General features: G+C 38.5%; 1 protein-coding gene across 3 annotated transcripts; it reads right to left on the reverse strand.

Annotated features, from left to right (window-relative positions):
* Positions 1-40: 40 nt before the first annotated feature.
* npy8br (neuropeptide Y receptor Y8b) lies at positions 41-9,080 on the reverse strand. Of its 3 annotated transcripts, none has more exons than XM_067521615.1 (3): positions 8,761-9,080; positions 8,317-8,545; positions 41-6,911 (listed from the first exon to the last, which is right to left on the reverse strand). In XM_067521615.1, exon 3 carries the CDS (start codon positions 6,751-6,753, stop codon positions 5,653-5,655), a length of 1,101 nt encoding a protein of 366 aa, XP_067377716.1. In that variant the 5' UTR covers positions 6,754-6,911; positions 8,317-8,545; positions 8,761-9,080; the 3' UTR covers positions 41-5,652. The 3 variants fall into 3 exon arrangements, with proteins under 3 accessions (XP_067377716.1, XP_067377715.1, XP_067377717.1); XM_067521614.1 differs by having other exon boundaries at positions 8,317-8,548; XM_067521616.1 differs by having other exon boundaries at positions 8,317-8,548; positions 8,705-9,080.
* Positions 9,081-18,003: the final 8,923 nt, after the last annotated feature.

Raw genomic sequence — 18,003 nt, forward strand, 5'->3', positions numbered from 1 at the left:
CTGTCACTTATTTTATAGCTGGTTCCATGTAAGAGGTAGATTTAGATTTAAAAAAAAAAAAAGGAAATTTGACATGTACATTTTTCCCGTCTCTTCTCTTCACTCACTCTAAAACCTGAAATGTCTCTGCTTTAAACGATGTTATATGACAGAGCATGGAGCAAAGGTCATGAGCTGTGAATTCACCGTCAAGTAAGTAATCTGGGTACTTCTTACATCACTGTTGTCCAACAACTTGGTCTGAGTGTATATCTTAGTTAGATATTTAGGTATTTAGAAAAACAACAACAATAAAAAATCCATCAACCCTGAACTTGACATTTTCAGGTGAAACTGTCTCATGTCAGAACCAGGTGCAGCAGCTAAATTTATGTTCAGGGAACTTTTCTGTGTTCCATGAAACCAAGAAAAATATAATAAAATGGGATTTGGGAAATTTTTTAAGTAAAATTTAAACGTTGACCATACTGCAATCAACCTAAATGCACGGCCACCAGGTGGCACTAGGAAACAACATAAAATTGCATCCTTGAAGTTTCTACTTTATTGTAACCTATTATTTTATTGCATCTGATTAAGTAATAATAAACTACCAGAAAATCCAAACTTTGTAAAATCTAGACCATCTTTATGACTGCTGCTGAGATGATATCTACAGTATTTCCCACAGGTCTGGATCACGTCATGTCAACACTGAAAATTATTGCAATTCAGTGTACTTTATTGTGTTTGTTCATCACGAGGACATGTGTCTGAAGCCAATTTATTGTATAGTAATAGCTCTCTGCTTGCTTGACTTGTTTCATGCACACTCTGCAATCTTCGTTGGATTGTAAAAGTGCTTATTCATGCTCGGGTGCGCAACATGAAAATTATTTGACCAGGCGAGGCCTGTGTGTTTGCCAATTGTGTATTGAATTTAAACAAACTGAATAACAAATCAAAGTGTGTTCATCATGGAAGTTTGACAGTGATACAACAGCCTGTAATATCCTGCTGACAAGCGTAAGAGGTGGCCACACTCTTATCTTTTATGGAAAGTGTGTTTTTTCAAAGTAGTTCAATCTGTTACTCAACAAACACACATGACAGAAAATCGCTTGTGTGGGTTTTCATCTTGTTGATGAAATTGCAGCTACTTTCACTGAACATACACCTGATACCATATGGGTCAAGTATTGTCTTTTATTGAAAGTGATTTGATAAGGGATAAATATATGAAAGGTTACAGCAAAGCAGGACATAAAATATTTACCCAAGATCGATGCTGTTGTGAACAATACCTCCCACTGCCTCTGTATTATACCCTCCATTTTAAAATGAAAGACATATCAGCAAGAAAAATTATTTACATTTTTAGGAAACATGGAGCATCAAAGCAGTGCTAAGCAGTGTTACTGCAGAATAGATTTCAACATGAGTAGTGAAGCATTTAATGATTTCAAAAAGCCCTATAATTACGAAAATACCTGTTGGAGACACAGACGCTGCTCAGCCTGTACTTCCACAAATGTGAGGTCTATAAGGTTACCTCTAATTAGTCTCACTGAGAGCAGCCTGGCACAGGTCTAACTCATATAAGAAATCACTGGGCCTTAATACCACTGCAGAGGCAGGTGAGTGTGAATGTAGGTTGTGTCTTTGAAGGCTCTCACTCCTAAACTTGTCAGGGGGAATTTATTTTTCTTAGCAGGATCAAGCTGTTCAATTAGGGAACATTAGGGAAATTTTATGCTTGCAAAATAAATATGAAGGTAATGCCAGAAACCAGTTTAAGTAAGAAACGTCTGCCACTCTCTTTACATGCAACATTCAATCTCTGGACACAGCTAAGCTCCCCAGCCAGTTTTAAAGTTACACTAAATTGCTTTCAGGTGCTGGCAGTGTGTGTATGTACATGCAACTTTCTGGCATAAAGTGAAAAAGTGTATATCTCTTCCTTTTGATGTCATTCTTTTGTCTGTACAATTACCATAAAACTACGCTGAGATGTGCAATAAAGCCATCAATATTAATTATACCAGTGCTTTTCCTACCACGACGTGTCACAATATCTGAAAAATAAGCTCCATCATTTTGCAGTGACTGCTTACAATTATTTCACTTTGATAAGTCAATGCAAGTCAAAAGAAATGTCATCAAAGATCCCCAGCAAGAAATGTCTCACTCTCTTTGTTTGTTCTTTCTACTGTGACAAGAAAACCACCTGACTGAGCTGGTTGTTGCAGTAAAATTGGTTCAGCCTGCCGTAGCTGTTCTGTCAGTGTTTAATAAAGTGGCTTTAATAGCTTGGTGCTCTGTGTGTCAGCTTGACGGAAACCCATTGAAACCCCCAAGAAAGCTGTAACCAGGCAACTAAAGCTGAGGCTGTGGTCTCCCTCTTTTCTTCTGATAAGAAAAAAATGGGAGGTCAGACGTGGAGGCCAGGTCCAAAATTGTCAGAGCAAGATTACAGAGAAGACAAATCTGTCCATCTATGTGTCTATCTGTCTGTCTGTGTGAACAGACTACAAGCATGCAATGACAAACCCAGTCCTGGGCTGGCACCAATCAGGGGGGTTGCTATTCCCGGCTGTCAAGTCTGCTTGTGTTATGCAAGACAAAACTGTGTATTATTAATACACCAGCAGACACAGATGAAATTGAGCTTTAGAAACATCTTCCAGCTTATTTTAAAAGCTGAGACAGACAGAGCTAATTTAGAATTCATCTTAAAAAATGACGTGTGTAACTTTGGTCCAGCACAAAAACAGGCTGACCCCAACATTATTGCTGTTATGATATCTAGATTGATAAATAGTTCAAAAAAGGAAATGCTTCTTCCAATAAAGCCTTAGTTACAGATCTGATGAATTGGGTAACACCTAATACAAGGTGAAACCAATCGTGCAATTCAGTAGAAAGATAAGTGAACAAGGAAATATTGACTGAGCTGATACTGTATATGTGTTTGACCCTTAGATGAGTTCCCCGCTTGGTTTATTGTGTCCAACACAATAAAACATGCATAAGCCTGACTCTACCTCACCCTTTCATTTGATGTAACAAAAGGATCAAAGGTGCAGAAGGTCAGTGACTTTGTCTGATGATACATGTAAGATATTCAACTGAAAAATTATTTTTAGCATACTTCTATCATGGCACTTTATATAGCATCTCACCATTTAGATTAGATCCTTATCATTTACATGAGATCCTGTGCTTTGTTGCCTGGTCTTTACAAGGTGAGAAGGTTTTACAGGGGAAAGCTTTTTTGAGCATTGAAATAGTAAACGAATAACTAACATTATAATTATTGCTATTTATTTTAGAACTTAAATTATGCTGTATTAAGGCAGGCAAAATATGTGACTGAAGAGATTTAGATTTTCAAAACAACAGCTTGAGGAAATCTTTGGCCAGCTATGTGGTTCATGTTGTTCCTGTGAGCTGGAGAGGTTGCCTATAACAGAACATCTCTAAATTAAAATGCAGACAGCCAAGATGATAATCTTTTTGGAAGTGCTCCACAGAAAAGGGGAGTCTGGCCCTGTGGACTCGCTAAGTGTTTGCCTCAAGCTTCATTTCATACCACTTCATTGGCCTCCTTAACAGTTGCTTGGGTAACAATATAAAATGGCACAATTGAAGTTCTGCTCATTGTCAAATGTCGGTGGAGTACGAGAGCACCTCCATCTTGGGTCCTTTATACCAAACAAAATGAACACCGCTGCTTCATTCAAGGGTGTTGAAAAAGGTTAGAGTAGAAAATGAAGAAGAAAAAGAAATGTAAGACAAGGGAGGTGATTGACATTCCGTAAAGGTCAGATCAGGCCAAGGCAGTGGAAATGTGCAGTCAATTCTGTAGACAAGGACCTCTGATAGCTCTCTTGAGGCCTAAACATTTTCTTTACAAAACAGTTTGGCAGGTTGTGTAAGATGTCACAGTCCAAAACAACTTTGGATTTCTGTAAGATGTAAAATCGTCCCACACACTCAGACACACACAGATCAGTGAAACTGAAGGTGCTGTCAGAACTAAATTTTGACCTTGTCCTTCCTGTTGATATTCTTATTTCAGATGGATGAAACTATTCCCCAAGCATGAATATTTAGCACGGTTCCCACTGATCTCTCATACTGTCTTTTTCCTCTCCAATCTGTTTAACATCTAAGGTACCGAACACAACACTGATTTATTCAACATAACATGCATAGGGGAATGTGCTGTGATTTCAGACTTCAACTCGAATAATACACACATAGAAAACAGACTGAATTAGACTTTAAATAGAAACAAAGAATATAAAAGTTGGATGGTTAGGTGTGTTTTTCTGTATAGTACACTGGCACGGTTTATTGGCTTCTGTTTAAAAAAATCCGAAGTATAATCTTTGTGAAAGTAGTATTTGTCACTCCACACTGTTTCCTGTAGTGTACATAGTGCAGTCTGGTCACAGGGTACCATTTATCTTTAATGGGAGACTTAACACTATATCGATTGTTAGTTAAAAGCTGAGAATAATGTGGATGAACTTGAGGTGACAGTGAAAGATTAATTCTGTTTTAACAAAGCAAGTGGACAAACCAAATATCAAAACCCAATATTACAACATAGACATTATTAATTAAGACAATAGCAAATGTTTTAATTCAGTATAGTAGCACAACAAGAAACGATTAACAACAGATTTCCTAGGAGATATCTGCTATGCTACAGCGTGCTCTTTATTGCCGACCACACCACAAAATATAACTGTCACAACAGGTCACTCATGTTTTTAGTAGGGTTATATACAACAGAAGACCTGCTCTGACAAAGTCCCTTTCCTTCCATTTTCATTTTGTTTTATGGCACTTGATATGTTGTTGTTATATGGCACATTTTATATGAAAAGCCACCCCCTATGCACAATATGGAACCCAGACCATGACGGATAGTGGAAATGTATATAGTTCTTTCCTCCTTTTAAAAGATCATCAGATTGTTTTTGGTAAGGTAATAAGAAATGCATTAAGATGATGCCAGGCCCACATTTAATGCACTGATGTTCTCTGTAATAACCGCCTCTGTCGATAATCATTAACACATCACAGTTCACAATCTCAAATATCTGCATCTAGAGCATTAACATAAAAGAGTAAAACTAAAAAAAACAACAACTACCCCACAGCCTTAGTCCAATGAGTCCTTTGCCCACATTTACAGCAGGTAAAAAAGTGGAGTTAATAACTGAAATTCATTTGACACACTGTCTGTGTAGATTGGAGAAAACAAGACATTTGTATATCAGATCAAATGCTGTCTCTTCATTCATATGTGCCAATAGCAAAAGGAGAAGGGAATATACAGACCACAGTTACAAAAGTGCTCATGTACAGTGTCTTCAGTCGTCCTACAAGACTCGAACTCATCCAACCTTTGAACCATCATTTTGTTATCTACTTCCTCTCACATGTGAACTGGCACTAAACCGAGGGCACAGCACCATGTTAGTAAAGTGTCTTCAGTCTGCTCCCTCCAGACTTCTATTATAAGGTTTTTACTTTGTAAATGTCATCCTTGCTTTTGCACGCAACCAAGCAAGGAAAAGCACTAAAAGGATGACACAAAGAAGCCTGGAGAGGCCCCTGTAGTTTATTTGTCTTTTACTGAAAGGGCTTGGCTTGGATTTAAGAATTGATGCTGATAGCTCCATTGCTCAAGATTGACCCCTTGGTGACCTCTGTGCTGACAGTGGAGAGGGGAACACTCTCGTACCTCTCTGCCACCCCCCAGCAGCGACAACGCAACACAGTGGACTTGAGCTGTTTCTGGAAATTGCTGTTGAGAAAGCCATAGATGATGGGGTTGACGCAAGTAGAGGCCATGGCCGTTAGGTGGCAGAAGGAGAAGATGATGTCATGGGTACAGGACGGGATGGCCTCATGGTCCCAGTCAAACAGTGTGTTGAAGACATTCAGAGGGAGCCAGGAGAGGGCGAACGCCACCACTATGGCAATTAACATGGTGTTGATTCTCATGGAGCACTTGTTTTTCTTTTCAGTGGCATTCCTGCTACGCTCCACCATGTCCCTCCTCCTCCTCAGGCGCAGGTAGATGTTGAGATAGCAGACCATGATAAGCATGAGAGGAAGAATGTACTGGAAGATGAGAATGGAGGTGGTGTAAGCTTGCCGTCCCTGAAGCGATGGCCACTGCTCCATACAAACAAGTTGATCGGTGACTGGGAAGGGGATGCTCAGGTTCTGGAAAGGTGAGGAAAGCACACTGTAGTATAGGAAAGGCACAGAGATTAGGCAGGCCACGATCCAGGTGACAGCCACTGCCATGTATGACTGGCCCACCACAGGCTTCCATCCAGTTGGATGCACAATGAGCTGGTAGCGCTCCATGGCGATGAGAACGAGGGAAAAGATGGAAACCGTAACTGATATACACTGGATGTATGGGGTGAGCTTACAAAGGGCTTTTCCAAGAATCCAGTGGTCCATCAGAGTGTATATGATGGTGACTGGCAGGCAGACAATGCACATAAGGATGTCAGAACATGACAGGTTGACGATGAAGATGTTTGTAACGTTGCGCATCTCGTGTCGCGTGATGACAAACACCAGGCAAGAGTTCCCAATGAGACCTACTGCCATAACCGTACTGTAAGCAACAATGAGAAAAGTGGTGCCACTAAGGGAGAGTGAGCAGTCCTCCGTCAAATCCAGTGGCATCTCTTTCAACGTGGCTTGGTTGTGATTGGTGCTCTGCTGCTGCTCCATGATGATTTTCCTGTGCTCACTTCAAAGACTCAGAACTAAAGTAACTTATTGGTTGTGTCACATCTGCTGTAATTATTTAATGAATACCATTTGCATTCTAATCAGCCTTTCCTCATCCTTAATTATTGGCAGTCTTTACATTAGTCTTCATTTTCTGCCTGGAAATAAAGGAAAAAATAAATTAGTTACCTTAAACAAGTTTCCAGTTAAGAGAAGTTTCCACATATATAATCTCTTCAGATATTTATGTTTGGTTTGTCCCTCAAATCAACGTGTGTGCTCATAAAAGCTGCAGGGTTAAAGGAAACTGACACTGGCCTGCTGAAATAACTCAGTTGAACATTAGTCTGTGTTACTTCTTTTAAATGATGATCCGTGTGCTGGAAAGGGAATCTAGTGCTGCAGGGTGTGATTTTAAATTCACAGCTCTCCTCTTTGTAATTCCAAAAGTTGCTTTTCGGCACTAAGATATATTTAGGTGTTACATTTCACATTTGTACACACCGGCGGTGGGTTTAATAACACAAAAACAGAGATACGTGAAGGGAATAATTAACGTTGATATGCAGATACCATAACCCTCTTGGCAGAACACACATTTTCTCTCCGATTAGAGGCTATAAGAGTAAATGATGCACTGATGGGATATCATCAAGTAAAAAGATCCAGACCTTGTGGCATCTCTATAATAGCATGCTGATTTCAATTTCCATTACAATAATGATGATAATGACTGCTTCTTGACAAACCATCCATGCCTCTCACTGTTTTCTCTTTCTTTTGACAGCAGGAACCGATTCTGTTTCTGTGGCAGTGACAGCTCTCGTCGTCACTGACCATTTATGCATATTTATATACAGTAAGTGTGTGAGCATTACCCAGGCTTACCCACAAATGAGTTTGTACCATAGCTATGCTGATGGAATAAAATTTAGAAGACTTGTCATTTTTAGTTGATGACTCTGTAACAATGATAAACGTTCATGGGTAAATGCGTGTGGGCACGTCCTATCATGATGGGATTTTTTTTATATGTGCTGGTTCCAAACTAGGAATATTCACTATATATACAATGCATACATGGTAATACTATTTGAATCCTTTTGTAGTGGGTGGTTTTCTCCATTTAGATGCCTGGATAATTAATTATGATGCCAAACTAACAAGCTCTAGCTTAATTTCTGAATATGCGAGCTGCCAATACTTGATGGAAGCACGATGTTGATTTTTTATGGCGGAAATACAAAATGCTTTGTGTTGTATCTTGTGGTAGAGGACAATGGGATGAGGAAAATTACCAATGACATTATTAAAACGAGACATAAATAAAAAGAGAAAGACATGCTTTACAAATATTAGGAATAGAGTAAATGAGAGAAACTGTTAAGGTAGAACAAGTACATTAAAGCTTATGGGTCTCAGAAAGAGCGATGTTTGTAATAAAAAACAAATACATTTGAATCTAACATCCCTGTTCTGTCACCTCACTAAACCACTTTGCCATTGCGCAAAAACCCGCAGGGATGAAAAGTGGAAGAAGAGTTGAGTGCTCATGTTTCCTACCCTCGATCTTTGTCCTGCATCCACCGTCTGTCTGCAGCTGTGGCTCTGCTCGCTGTGAGTCGGACTTTTCTCAGGTCCGGACAGGTGGACGAGACTCCTGTGTCCTCACTGCTGTCCCATCACACGCTCGCACAACGTCCACTACACCACTTACACTTCTAGCATCTAACACGGAGAGCGGTGCGGCCAATGGCAAGTCAGAAGGAAAGTCCAACTCCCAGCAGAATAGCTACTAAAGCAAGGAAATTCAAGACACCAGACCACGCGTTAATCAAACCAGCGCATCTTAAAAATATTCAGAAAGGCAGAATTACTAAAAAAAAATAGAGTTATTAGAGCTTTGTCGTAGCACGCAATTAACAAAACAGTACCGAATGGCATTTCTTACTTTTACGCACCACCAAAAGACTTTCAGACTGGACAAATTTGTCAACAGTTTCTCACCTTAATGCTCTTTCTCCTGGGACTTTGGACTCTGCTTTCCATCAGGTGAGACAGCGCAGTCTTCGCTGGACCAGGAGGTAGGAGGCGCCCTGCTAGAATCGACAGGAGCCTGGATCTCTCTTAAAGCGACCTTCTGCCAGACTCAGACAGACTCGGGCAGGGGATGTGATTGGGAACATGTTACATAATAAATTCTCGTTGGCTCACACGCACGTGCGAGCCATCACGTACACGCTCGCACAGGCACGCGCCCACACACGGGGCCAATGGGGAAATTAGTTATTTGACATTTCAAGGCTACACGTGGGTTGTTCGACTCACCTGAAGAAAAAAAATGCTATTAGTGAGCGACGTTAGATTAATCTTTTAATCTCTTGTGAGGAGACATGCTGAGCCCTCGCATAATGAGACAAGTTTCATAAATCCCAAATGAGAAATCGCTATAATATCACTGCAGTGTAATATTGATCTATGTTTTGTTTTTTGTTTTTGTTTTGTTTTTTGCCCGATAATGAAATGTATAATATTAGGAGGCTCTTTTCACATTGGGAGCGTTTTAAAATGAGTGTGAATGTGGTTAGCTGTGAATAAGCACAGCCAACGCTGGGCAGAGACCTTCAGGCACTGATTTTCTCATGTGTTGATTGAGAGTCTGTGATTGCCAGGCACTTCTGATTAGTGTGAGTCTCAATTACAGAGGACTTAAAGGCATCATTTTGTGTTTATGTTCACTGGAGCATATTCTGTCTCACAGAACACCACAGTGCCTAAATACTCATAAAATACAAAGTCATTTTCTGCTGTCAACATCTCATAATAAATATTGATGGACACTGCTGGATATCGACCGATTGCAAGGCCATAAACTGATTTCCCTGTCAGTTATAAAGATTATTAGCCTTTCCTTGTGGCAGAGGGGCTATATTCTCGGCATCTGCAGTACAGTAGTGTGTACTGTATAAGTTTTCACATTAAAGCTGCCTGAACCATGCAAATCGCTCTTCAGCTCCCACTGCACCTAACACCTAGGACTATTTTAAACCTGTTTTTTGCACCTCTCTTGCTTGTGCAACAGTTAACTGCTTCTTCACACTGTCCCCACACAATCCTGTTTTATGTGGAGGCTGTTGGAGAGAACACCAATAGCGGTCTGTCCTTTCTGCCTGTGAGGCAGAATGGTGAAATGACTTTGCCACCGACAACAACAGCTCTGCGGTTGTTTACTTGACATTGAGAAATAGGTTTCAAGTCCCTTAAATCCATTAATCTAGGTACAACGTGCAGTATTTTTCAAGATTAGGATTTCAAGATTGAGGGACAGCACTGCAGGATTTTTACTAACTGTCACTCACTTTTCTTTTTGCTGTCACTTACACAGAAGCAGTGGAAACAAATCTAAGAAGAAAAGTCTGAGACATCTAGACAACTGATCACTATGGTGACATAATCTTTCCTTCCATTTTAGTTTTTTTTTTTTGACATTGTGTCCACAAGTTTAATGTGATTGACAAGTTGATGGGCTCCAGGACATTCAGCTCAAGAAAGTGTAGCCAGAGAGACCTGTGCAATCTAGACAGGAATAAAACCTCTCGTGGCCATTGAAAGTTGGCTTCTAAAACTAACTTTTGCACACGAACAAACACAAATCAGAATACCAGCATTTGTTCCATCTTACATGATAAGGTTAAACAGATAACATGTTCCAAACATTTTTGTAACATTATCTTAAGTATTTAAACAGTCTTTGATCACTTATTTTATTAAGTACACTCTATCAACTGTTTAGACTCACATCCAGTTGGACAATACACAGTGTAACCTGATTGAAACATGGCCATATTTGGATTCCGAGAAAGACACACATAAAGTGTTTGAACAAGAGGTTCTTGTGGGAAAATTGTTAATAATGTTATGAGTCGCTGCCAGTGTAAACCAATAAAGTTCTCCGCTCAATTAACAATGAACCGTTCCCCTGCTGTAGCTGCCTGTATCCATGTTTAGCTGGGGAGCATTTGTTCCTGCGTATTTTTTAACCACAAAGCCTGTTTTCGGGTGATTTATTTGTCTCGACAAAAACTTTTGCTTCGCAGACCTTTAATATCCTTGTGCTGTGCAGTGAGGCATCAAAATAGATGTTAACTTCAGCCTCCACAAGGAAAGAAAGAAAAAAAGAAAATTTTAAACTTTGTCCAGAGTAATAAATGCATTGTTATAATAATAATGACTCATGATTTATTCAGAACTATGAACAAAACGCATGTTACATCATGCTTTGATGTTGAGTAGAACTGAAATTATGTTATGGCAAAAGCGTTACGTATTTATTGTTTATTAAGAGATCATATTGTTGCTCATAATGTATCCAAATATTTGAACTTTTAAGATGTCTAAATGAAAATCAAATAAAAAATAAAAGTAATGCATTCCTGCTGAATTATTCTTTCCAAGAGCTTAAATACTTGGGGTAATCTGTGTTGTAGTTCTTGGTATAGTACCTGACTATACTCAGCTTTAATGAAAAATAAAACATGTTGTACGTTAATATGACAATAAAAGAGGAAAAACACTTATGTAACACTAATTTATGTAAATAGGACAGAATACTCGTTCCATTCTAGGGTGCAGCAAGCATTAAGTTCAAATATTTTCCTTTTGATGTCATACATGAAAGATATACAGTATATATAAATAATGAAGATATCATATCTCGTTCTAAAGACAGCTTAGTAAATTATAACACAGGATCCAAATTTGTATGTAAATTTGACATTTGTTACTGTAAGAGTGTCAAGGTCTATGCTCCCGTTTACAGCCCATCTATGGTGTAAATGTAGAACTATAAAAATGAGAAGATCTACATCTTAGCCAGAGCCTAACCCTGCTGTCAATAGCATGTTATTTTGTGCAGACACTATAGTCAGAGCATATGTTGTGCAGAGATAAGGACCTTTCTGCATATAAGGCAACAATTAACATTACTGATGCACTAATAATCAAAAGCTGCAAACAGTGGTCTTCAGTTAGTTTGCAACTCTTGAGTTATTTTCAGACTAACTTTTTTTAGTTTGCATTTAACTTTTTTTTCCATTTGTCAAATGTAACTTTCATTGGTTTGGCATTAACAATTTTGCTTATGATTGTTGTTTTCCACGAAGAAAAGAAAAACAGAAAGGAAGAAGGGAAGTGAATAGAAAAGGAAAAAATAGAAAAGAAAAATCTAAATACACATAAAATGTAATCAAACAAACACACTTTGTTTAAAGGGTGAATCCATCTTTTGAACATTTTAATTCAATTAAATTAAACCACAGAAACAATATTGATTAAGTGGTTCAATCTCTCCTCTTTCATTATGGTCTTTAATCTATACACATTGTGTCCACAAAGAAAAGGACAACCCCCTGCACTAGCACATGAACCAAGTTGAAGTGATCCTTGACACCATCACTGCAACATAGTCTTATAAATCCTTGGAGATATTAAATAACCCCAGCTGAGTATAAATGCCACATTGCCTCAGGTACTCATGGCTGACATACAACCTCCATCAGTTGCACATCTGACATGTGAGCTCACCTTGCTCCTCTGTTAAAAGCTTGTAGAACAGCACATGCTACCGAGTATACCCATTTTCACCAGGACCGTCTTATTTAGCTTCAAGTAGTAAGATCTAATTGTTAAGGTGGCTTTTATCCGGTTTAGGAAATAGATCATATGACTTGTATGCAGTCATTGGCCAAGTTCACTGTCTTCAGGTTGTGGTCTAGCTTTTCAAACTTCCCAAAATGTCAAACCATTCCTTTAAACACACTGAGAACACATTTCTTTACATCTAATACATTTCCAAGTCACAACCAAAATTGAAACTCAGCATTACTGATTTGGGCCATATAGTCTGTCAAGTATGAAATGAAATAAAGCTAAAAAATAAACTGATTACAATTTTGGCATGCCCAGCTTCAAGACTGACATTTAGTATAGTGAAACAAACTGAATTGAAGTAGGGAGGAGAAAACAGGAGAGAGAAAAGACAGAAAGAGAGAAGAGCATGAGAAAAGGGTTTATTAAAACACAATTGCATTTGCAGAAAGGTACAATCAATCCAGTATGCATTAGACCTGCTGACCCTCCTCCTTTAATTAATTTAAATGTTCTGCATGTCCTTCCTCTATTCTAAATCCACATAAGTAGTCTACCCAGCCCCAGTCACATCTGTGTGCAGCACAGACAATGTTTTACTGCCCTGCTTTCCCCTCTGTGTTCCTGCTGGCATATGATTCAGAATTTACACTAACGTTGTCTCAGCAAATAAGATGGTGGATGTCACACCCCGGAACATCCCTCATCCTAATAGCAAGAGGTGAAAACTGAATTCAAACACAGCACAAGTTTTTATTGATCCCCCAAGAAGCCCTGTTCAATATGAGTCCAGATCCACTGACACATGGCAGATATGACCAGCCACCCACTCAGGTTCTTGGCAACAGTTAGCTTTAGCCAATTAAAATTTGATCCACCATCAGTTTCATCCTCCTTGGCCTCATTGCAAGTGCTGGAGCGGCAGTTACCAGGGTTACTGTACATGGATATGTTTCTGAAACGCTTATGAAATCCCACAGAAAATGCCATTAAGCTATTTCCATCTCGTCTGTTATTCCATTAACGTGTAGGCAAACTGTGCACGATGCAGACAAAAACTCCTTTGAGAGAAGGTGTCAAAGCACAGTCCAGCCGAGATTTCTGGTGCTATCAAGTCTCTGCTTGCTGTCTTGTATAACACCTTCCACTGGGAAACACCAGTTATTTGCATGTGTAGGCCATGTGATCTATAATGTCTATAATGTTGAAATCCTGCTTCTTTCATATCAGTACTAACTAATAATACCTGCATCCTGTACAACAGCAGGCACTGTTTGGAGACTTAAATATTTTAGAAACATTGGTTTATTTTACTTCATTCCCCAGTGAGCCGGGGAAATCTCCCAGCCTGTTACAAAGATGGCTCTGAACTCAGTGATAGATGAAACCCAGTGAAACACCACTTTAGCTGGCTTGGGGGATGGCATTATAGTCAAACAATAAATTTCAACATTTTCCATGTAATTTCAATTATCCCGATTCCCAACTGAATACAAACGAAAAACTACATCTACAAAAATCACACATTGCTATTGCAATTTTAAACAAAAAAATTCATGATGATAACTAAACATGCTACTGTGCCAGTCTATCCAAATCCGGTGCCAGTGTAAATGATCCCCCACTGTTTATCATTTGAGGAGAATTATTTATCACACCGGTGGCTGCCATCTTGGCTGGCAGGCTCTATCGAACAGCAGCATTGGAGGATGTTGTTTTACAGGATTTTGGTGCAGAGGAAAATTGATTGCTTGCTTCACAATCCCTGAACAGCCACAGTAAAATTTCATCTGCCATGGTCACACTGCAGTTACTTTACAACTTCCACGTCCATTCAACATCTCAATCAAATGGTAGTGTGTATAGTACAGAAGATACAAATCATTTCCCATTGCTGCCATTCCTTTATAAAATCTTTTATTGCAACATGCACTCTTTTCAATCTGCCAACAGGTTTAGCCGAACTCCTGACAGAGCAGTAAATTTACAATGGGAATGTTTAAAGAACTGCACAGTCTATAAAATCTCAGCTTGTGTTCTATATGTCAAGCATAATCTAAAATTAAGTAAAGTGTGTAAGTATCACAGATGATACAGGTTTTTACTTTCACTTACCAAACCATATGTGTCACATTAAAGATGGCATGCAGTTGGCATTGAAAAACTTTTAGATGGGGTGTTAGGAGAATGAATGTCACCTCTGGAGCTCTGCTGTCCCAAACTAATCAGTTGTATTATCCTCTGGTCTGCCAGTTTCTTCTGTTCCTAATGCAGCACACAGGAGCCATGCTTTGGAGCACAGCTGGATCTTTCCAGCAACCTGCTGCACTACTCCTCGTTAGAGCCCAATGTACCCATAAAACATTCCAATCTTTAATACTTCCAAACTCATATTGTTTGGGTGAAGGATAACGATCTTAACAAATGCAGAATTTGTTTTTAAAAGCTCAAGCTAGAATTATTTTGTGTCTTTCTAACTGCTGTATGCAATATTCCTTTGTAACATATGCTTTTTGTTTAGATTGACAACTACAGTAATTGTGTAAGTGAGGCCAACTTTGTTTTAATTTGTTTGTCGTTTCTCACTCACTCACTCGCCTCTCAGTAACAGGAAGATCAAGCTCTCTCTGACTTCCAGGAAAGTCCAACAATAACCATACGACCAGTCTTTCATGTTGACTGACGACAACATCAATAGTGGCACTAACACAATTCTACAACTTTATTACTTTTTGTGAATTAGATGTTATCACCCCATTAAGTGGTTGTTATCACTTTTTATCACATCCATTATGAGGCTTTAGTATGGGCAAACACTTCCTATCAGTAAGCCAGAAGGTACACATCTTTTATGTGTTTTACGGTAAAATGTGGTTCTGACAGAAGAAAAAGTCACTGGTGACAACATAATGATCAACAGAACACGTCTTTAAAACAGGAGGTGGCTGTTTGCTTCCCATTTCACTCATTATTTCAACACATTTTTACCCTAAACCAAACTAAGTATCATTTGTGCCTACACCCAACAAAGTTGCTTGTCTGCCTAAACCTGGACTGCTCCATGTTTATCAGAGTAACCATGACAACAACAGTACAGGTGCTGAGTTGACTTGGAGGTGGAGTAGGACACTTCTAACTAACATCTATGGTCCTGATAAGAACTGATAAAAGCTCTTTTTGGTGTGTTAGCCCTTAGGGTTCCTGCAGGTGAAATGTGCCACACAGATTATTAAATAATATCATGTGAAATGTTTTTAAAGTCATGGTGGGAAGAAAAGCAAAGTGCAAATTCTAATATTCCCTCCTTGTGAGGTGTGACACTGTATGTTAGAAAACAATTGATGTAGACCTTTGTATGTTATAAATATTGCCATTGTAACACTACAGGCCTAATATAGCACAGTAATTATTGCAACACACCGGTTGATATACAGGATGCTACGAGGAGGCCTAATCCTTTTATTTATCAATTAGGTTACTTGTAATTTTTTTAATTTATTAATTAAACCTTCGGCCTGCTAATGACAGAGTATGATATGTACATACCTATTAGGGCTTGCTCATCAAATCACTTGTTTTGTCCAGCCTAGTCTTGAAAAAGTTAAATGTTTTCTGTGTACTTTGGCATGAGACAAACAAATTGTGAATCTTCTGTAATGGGCAGGGAAATCAGATTTCCTGCCTATTAATTCAAATAATAATTTCTCATTTAGCTGTTTGCTGTTTATGGAGTTGCACTACACTACATCACTGGCAGGAACCATATTAAGGGATTTCTTAGGCCAGATGACAGGTACATGCAAGTGTCAGGGCTAAATATGAATAAAACATATATGACTTGTGATTTTAAGACATTTCTATACCCAAGACAAAAAGCAAGGGGAGCTTTCCCTCTTTCAAATCCTCCTGTGCTCTCCACTGCAACATTTATTAGACTAGAAAATAAATCAAGTGATGGATTATTCCAACAGTGTTTTTGCAAGTGGAAAAATCTCTACTCTTCCTGTCAAAATGATATATGCAAATTGAAAGCTCAGCAAAAGATAAATGAGACTGTAAAACTTAAGCAATACGGAAGCTTCAGTGTTTAAAAAAAAAGGATACTGACTCGCTGCCTCAAGAAATTTATCTGCAGTTCATTCAGTTATCAAACAATGTAAAATCCATATAGAAAGCATTTGATGAGATGAATGAGATGAATAAGTATAACTATTTAAAGTGGTCCTTATAGCATAAACTGTAGTGTACTTTATCAGTTTAACATTATAATAATTAGTAACTTGAGGCAGTGAAAAAAAAACAGTGAAGTAAAAAGTACATCAACTCCCCCACAATGTATTGGAATTTAGAATTACATTTGCAGCAAATAGCTCACCGATCCGAGTCCTCCACAGTCTTCCCATCCTTTCCTCCACCGTTCTGTTTGCTTGTAGCTTTGAGTAGATGAAGCAGCCATTAGCCCCGAGGTTATGACTCAGGCCTGTATGTCGAAAATTATTTTTATTTCACTTGCCGTTAAACCGTTTAGTGTCGCATTATCCCTGCTTGAGTTAACATGACATTGACTCCTCAGCTCCTGACCTGTGTCCAAACTGCACTTTAAAGTCCAGCTTTATGCTCTGTCATATTTTTAAAACAGAGATGTTTTATATCTCAGAGTGAAAAAAAGTTCTAGTCGAATATACGCATTAAAGAAAGAATCTAAATCCAACCTAAAATTGAACCAGCTATAAAATAAGTGACAAATATTTCAAAATAAAGATAAATACTAAATCTCGACTGATTTAGGGAATCAAAATCTCTTTACTGTGATTTTTGTGAGTGGAAAAAGTGAAGTTAGGAGTTATTCACACAAATGATCTGTTTATCCCACTGCAGAACTATTCCTTGTATTACAATGGCATGGCAGAACTTTTGCAAGTAGTTCTGCTGAAATACAGGCCAATCCAAGCAATTAGGTGAATTAATTAGCTAAAAGATTTTGTAATTGAATTGGCCTGAATTTGACTTGTTTTAACATTTGTATACGGTTTGCACTAACATTTATCATATGGGTAAGTGTTCATCAGGATATTAAGGACACTTAGACCAATTTTAAAGAAATAATTTTGTTAGAGAATTTCCAACATCTCCACATCAACACAGCAGCAGCAGCAAACTAGGTCAACTGCTGAAGGACATTTAAACCTTGACAACAATATTTTTAGTAATGATTACTAAATGGTTTGTTGGGTGCAGTTGTTTGATGCTGCTGTTGTCCATTCAACCTGGGGCTGGTTGAGAAATATCCAACCAGAGTTTAGGTTGATACATCACTATTGGTTAGTAACTCATACAATTTTTGACAAGAAATTAAAATCATCCCTTTAATTGTTAAGAACTTCACATTTCCATGGTATTTTCACTGTATTGCAAAGCTACGTCCTGCTTCAGCTTGGACAGCCCATTATTTTGTAAGAGCAAATGGTTAGTTTATCTTGTATAACGCTATGGATTTTGGATTTTGCTCTCATGTAGAATAGCTGCGATCAGTTTTGTCATTAACTTCCCTTTTATGTAATTTTGTGATTTTCTGATATTTCATTGGAACCAATGCAACTAGTG

The sequence above is a fragment of the Channa argus genome, chromosome 11, assembly GCF_033026475.1.
Source record: "Channa argus isolate prfri chromosome 11, Channa argus male v1.0, whole genome shotgun sequence".
Taxonomy (NCBI): domain Eukaryota; kingdom Metazoa; phylum Chordata; class Actinopteri; order Anabantiformes; family Channidae; genus Channa; species Channa argus.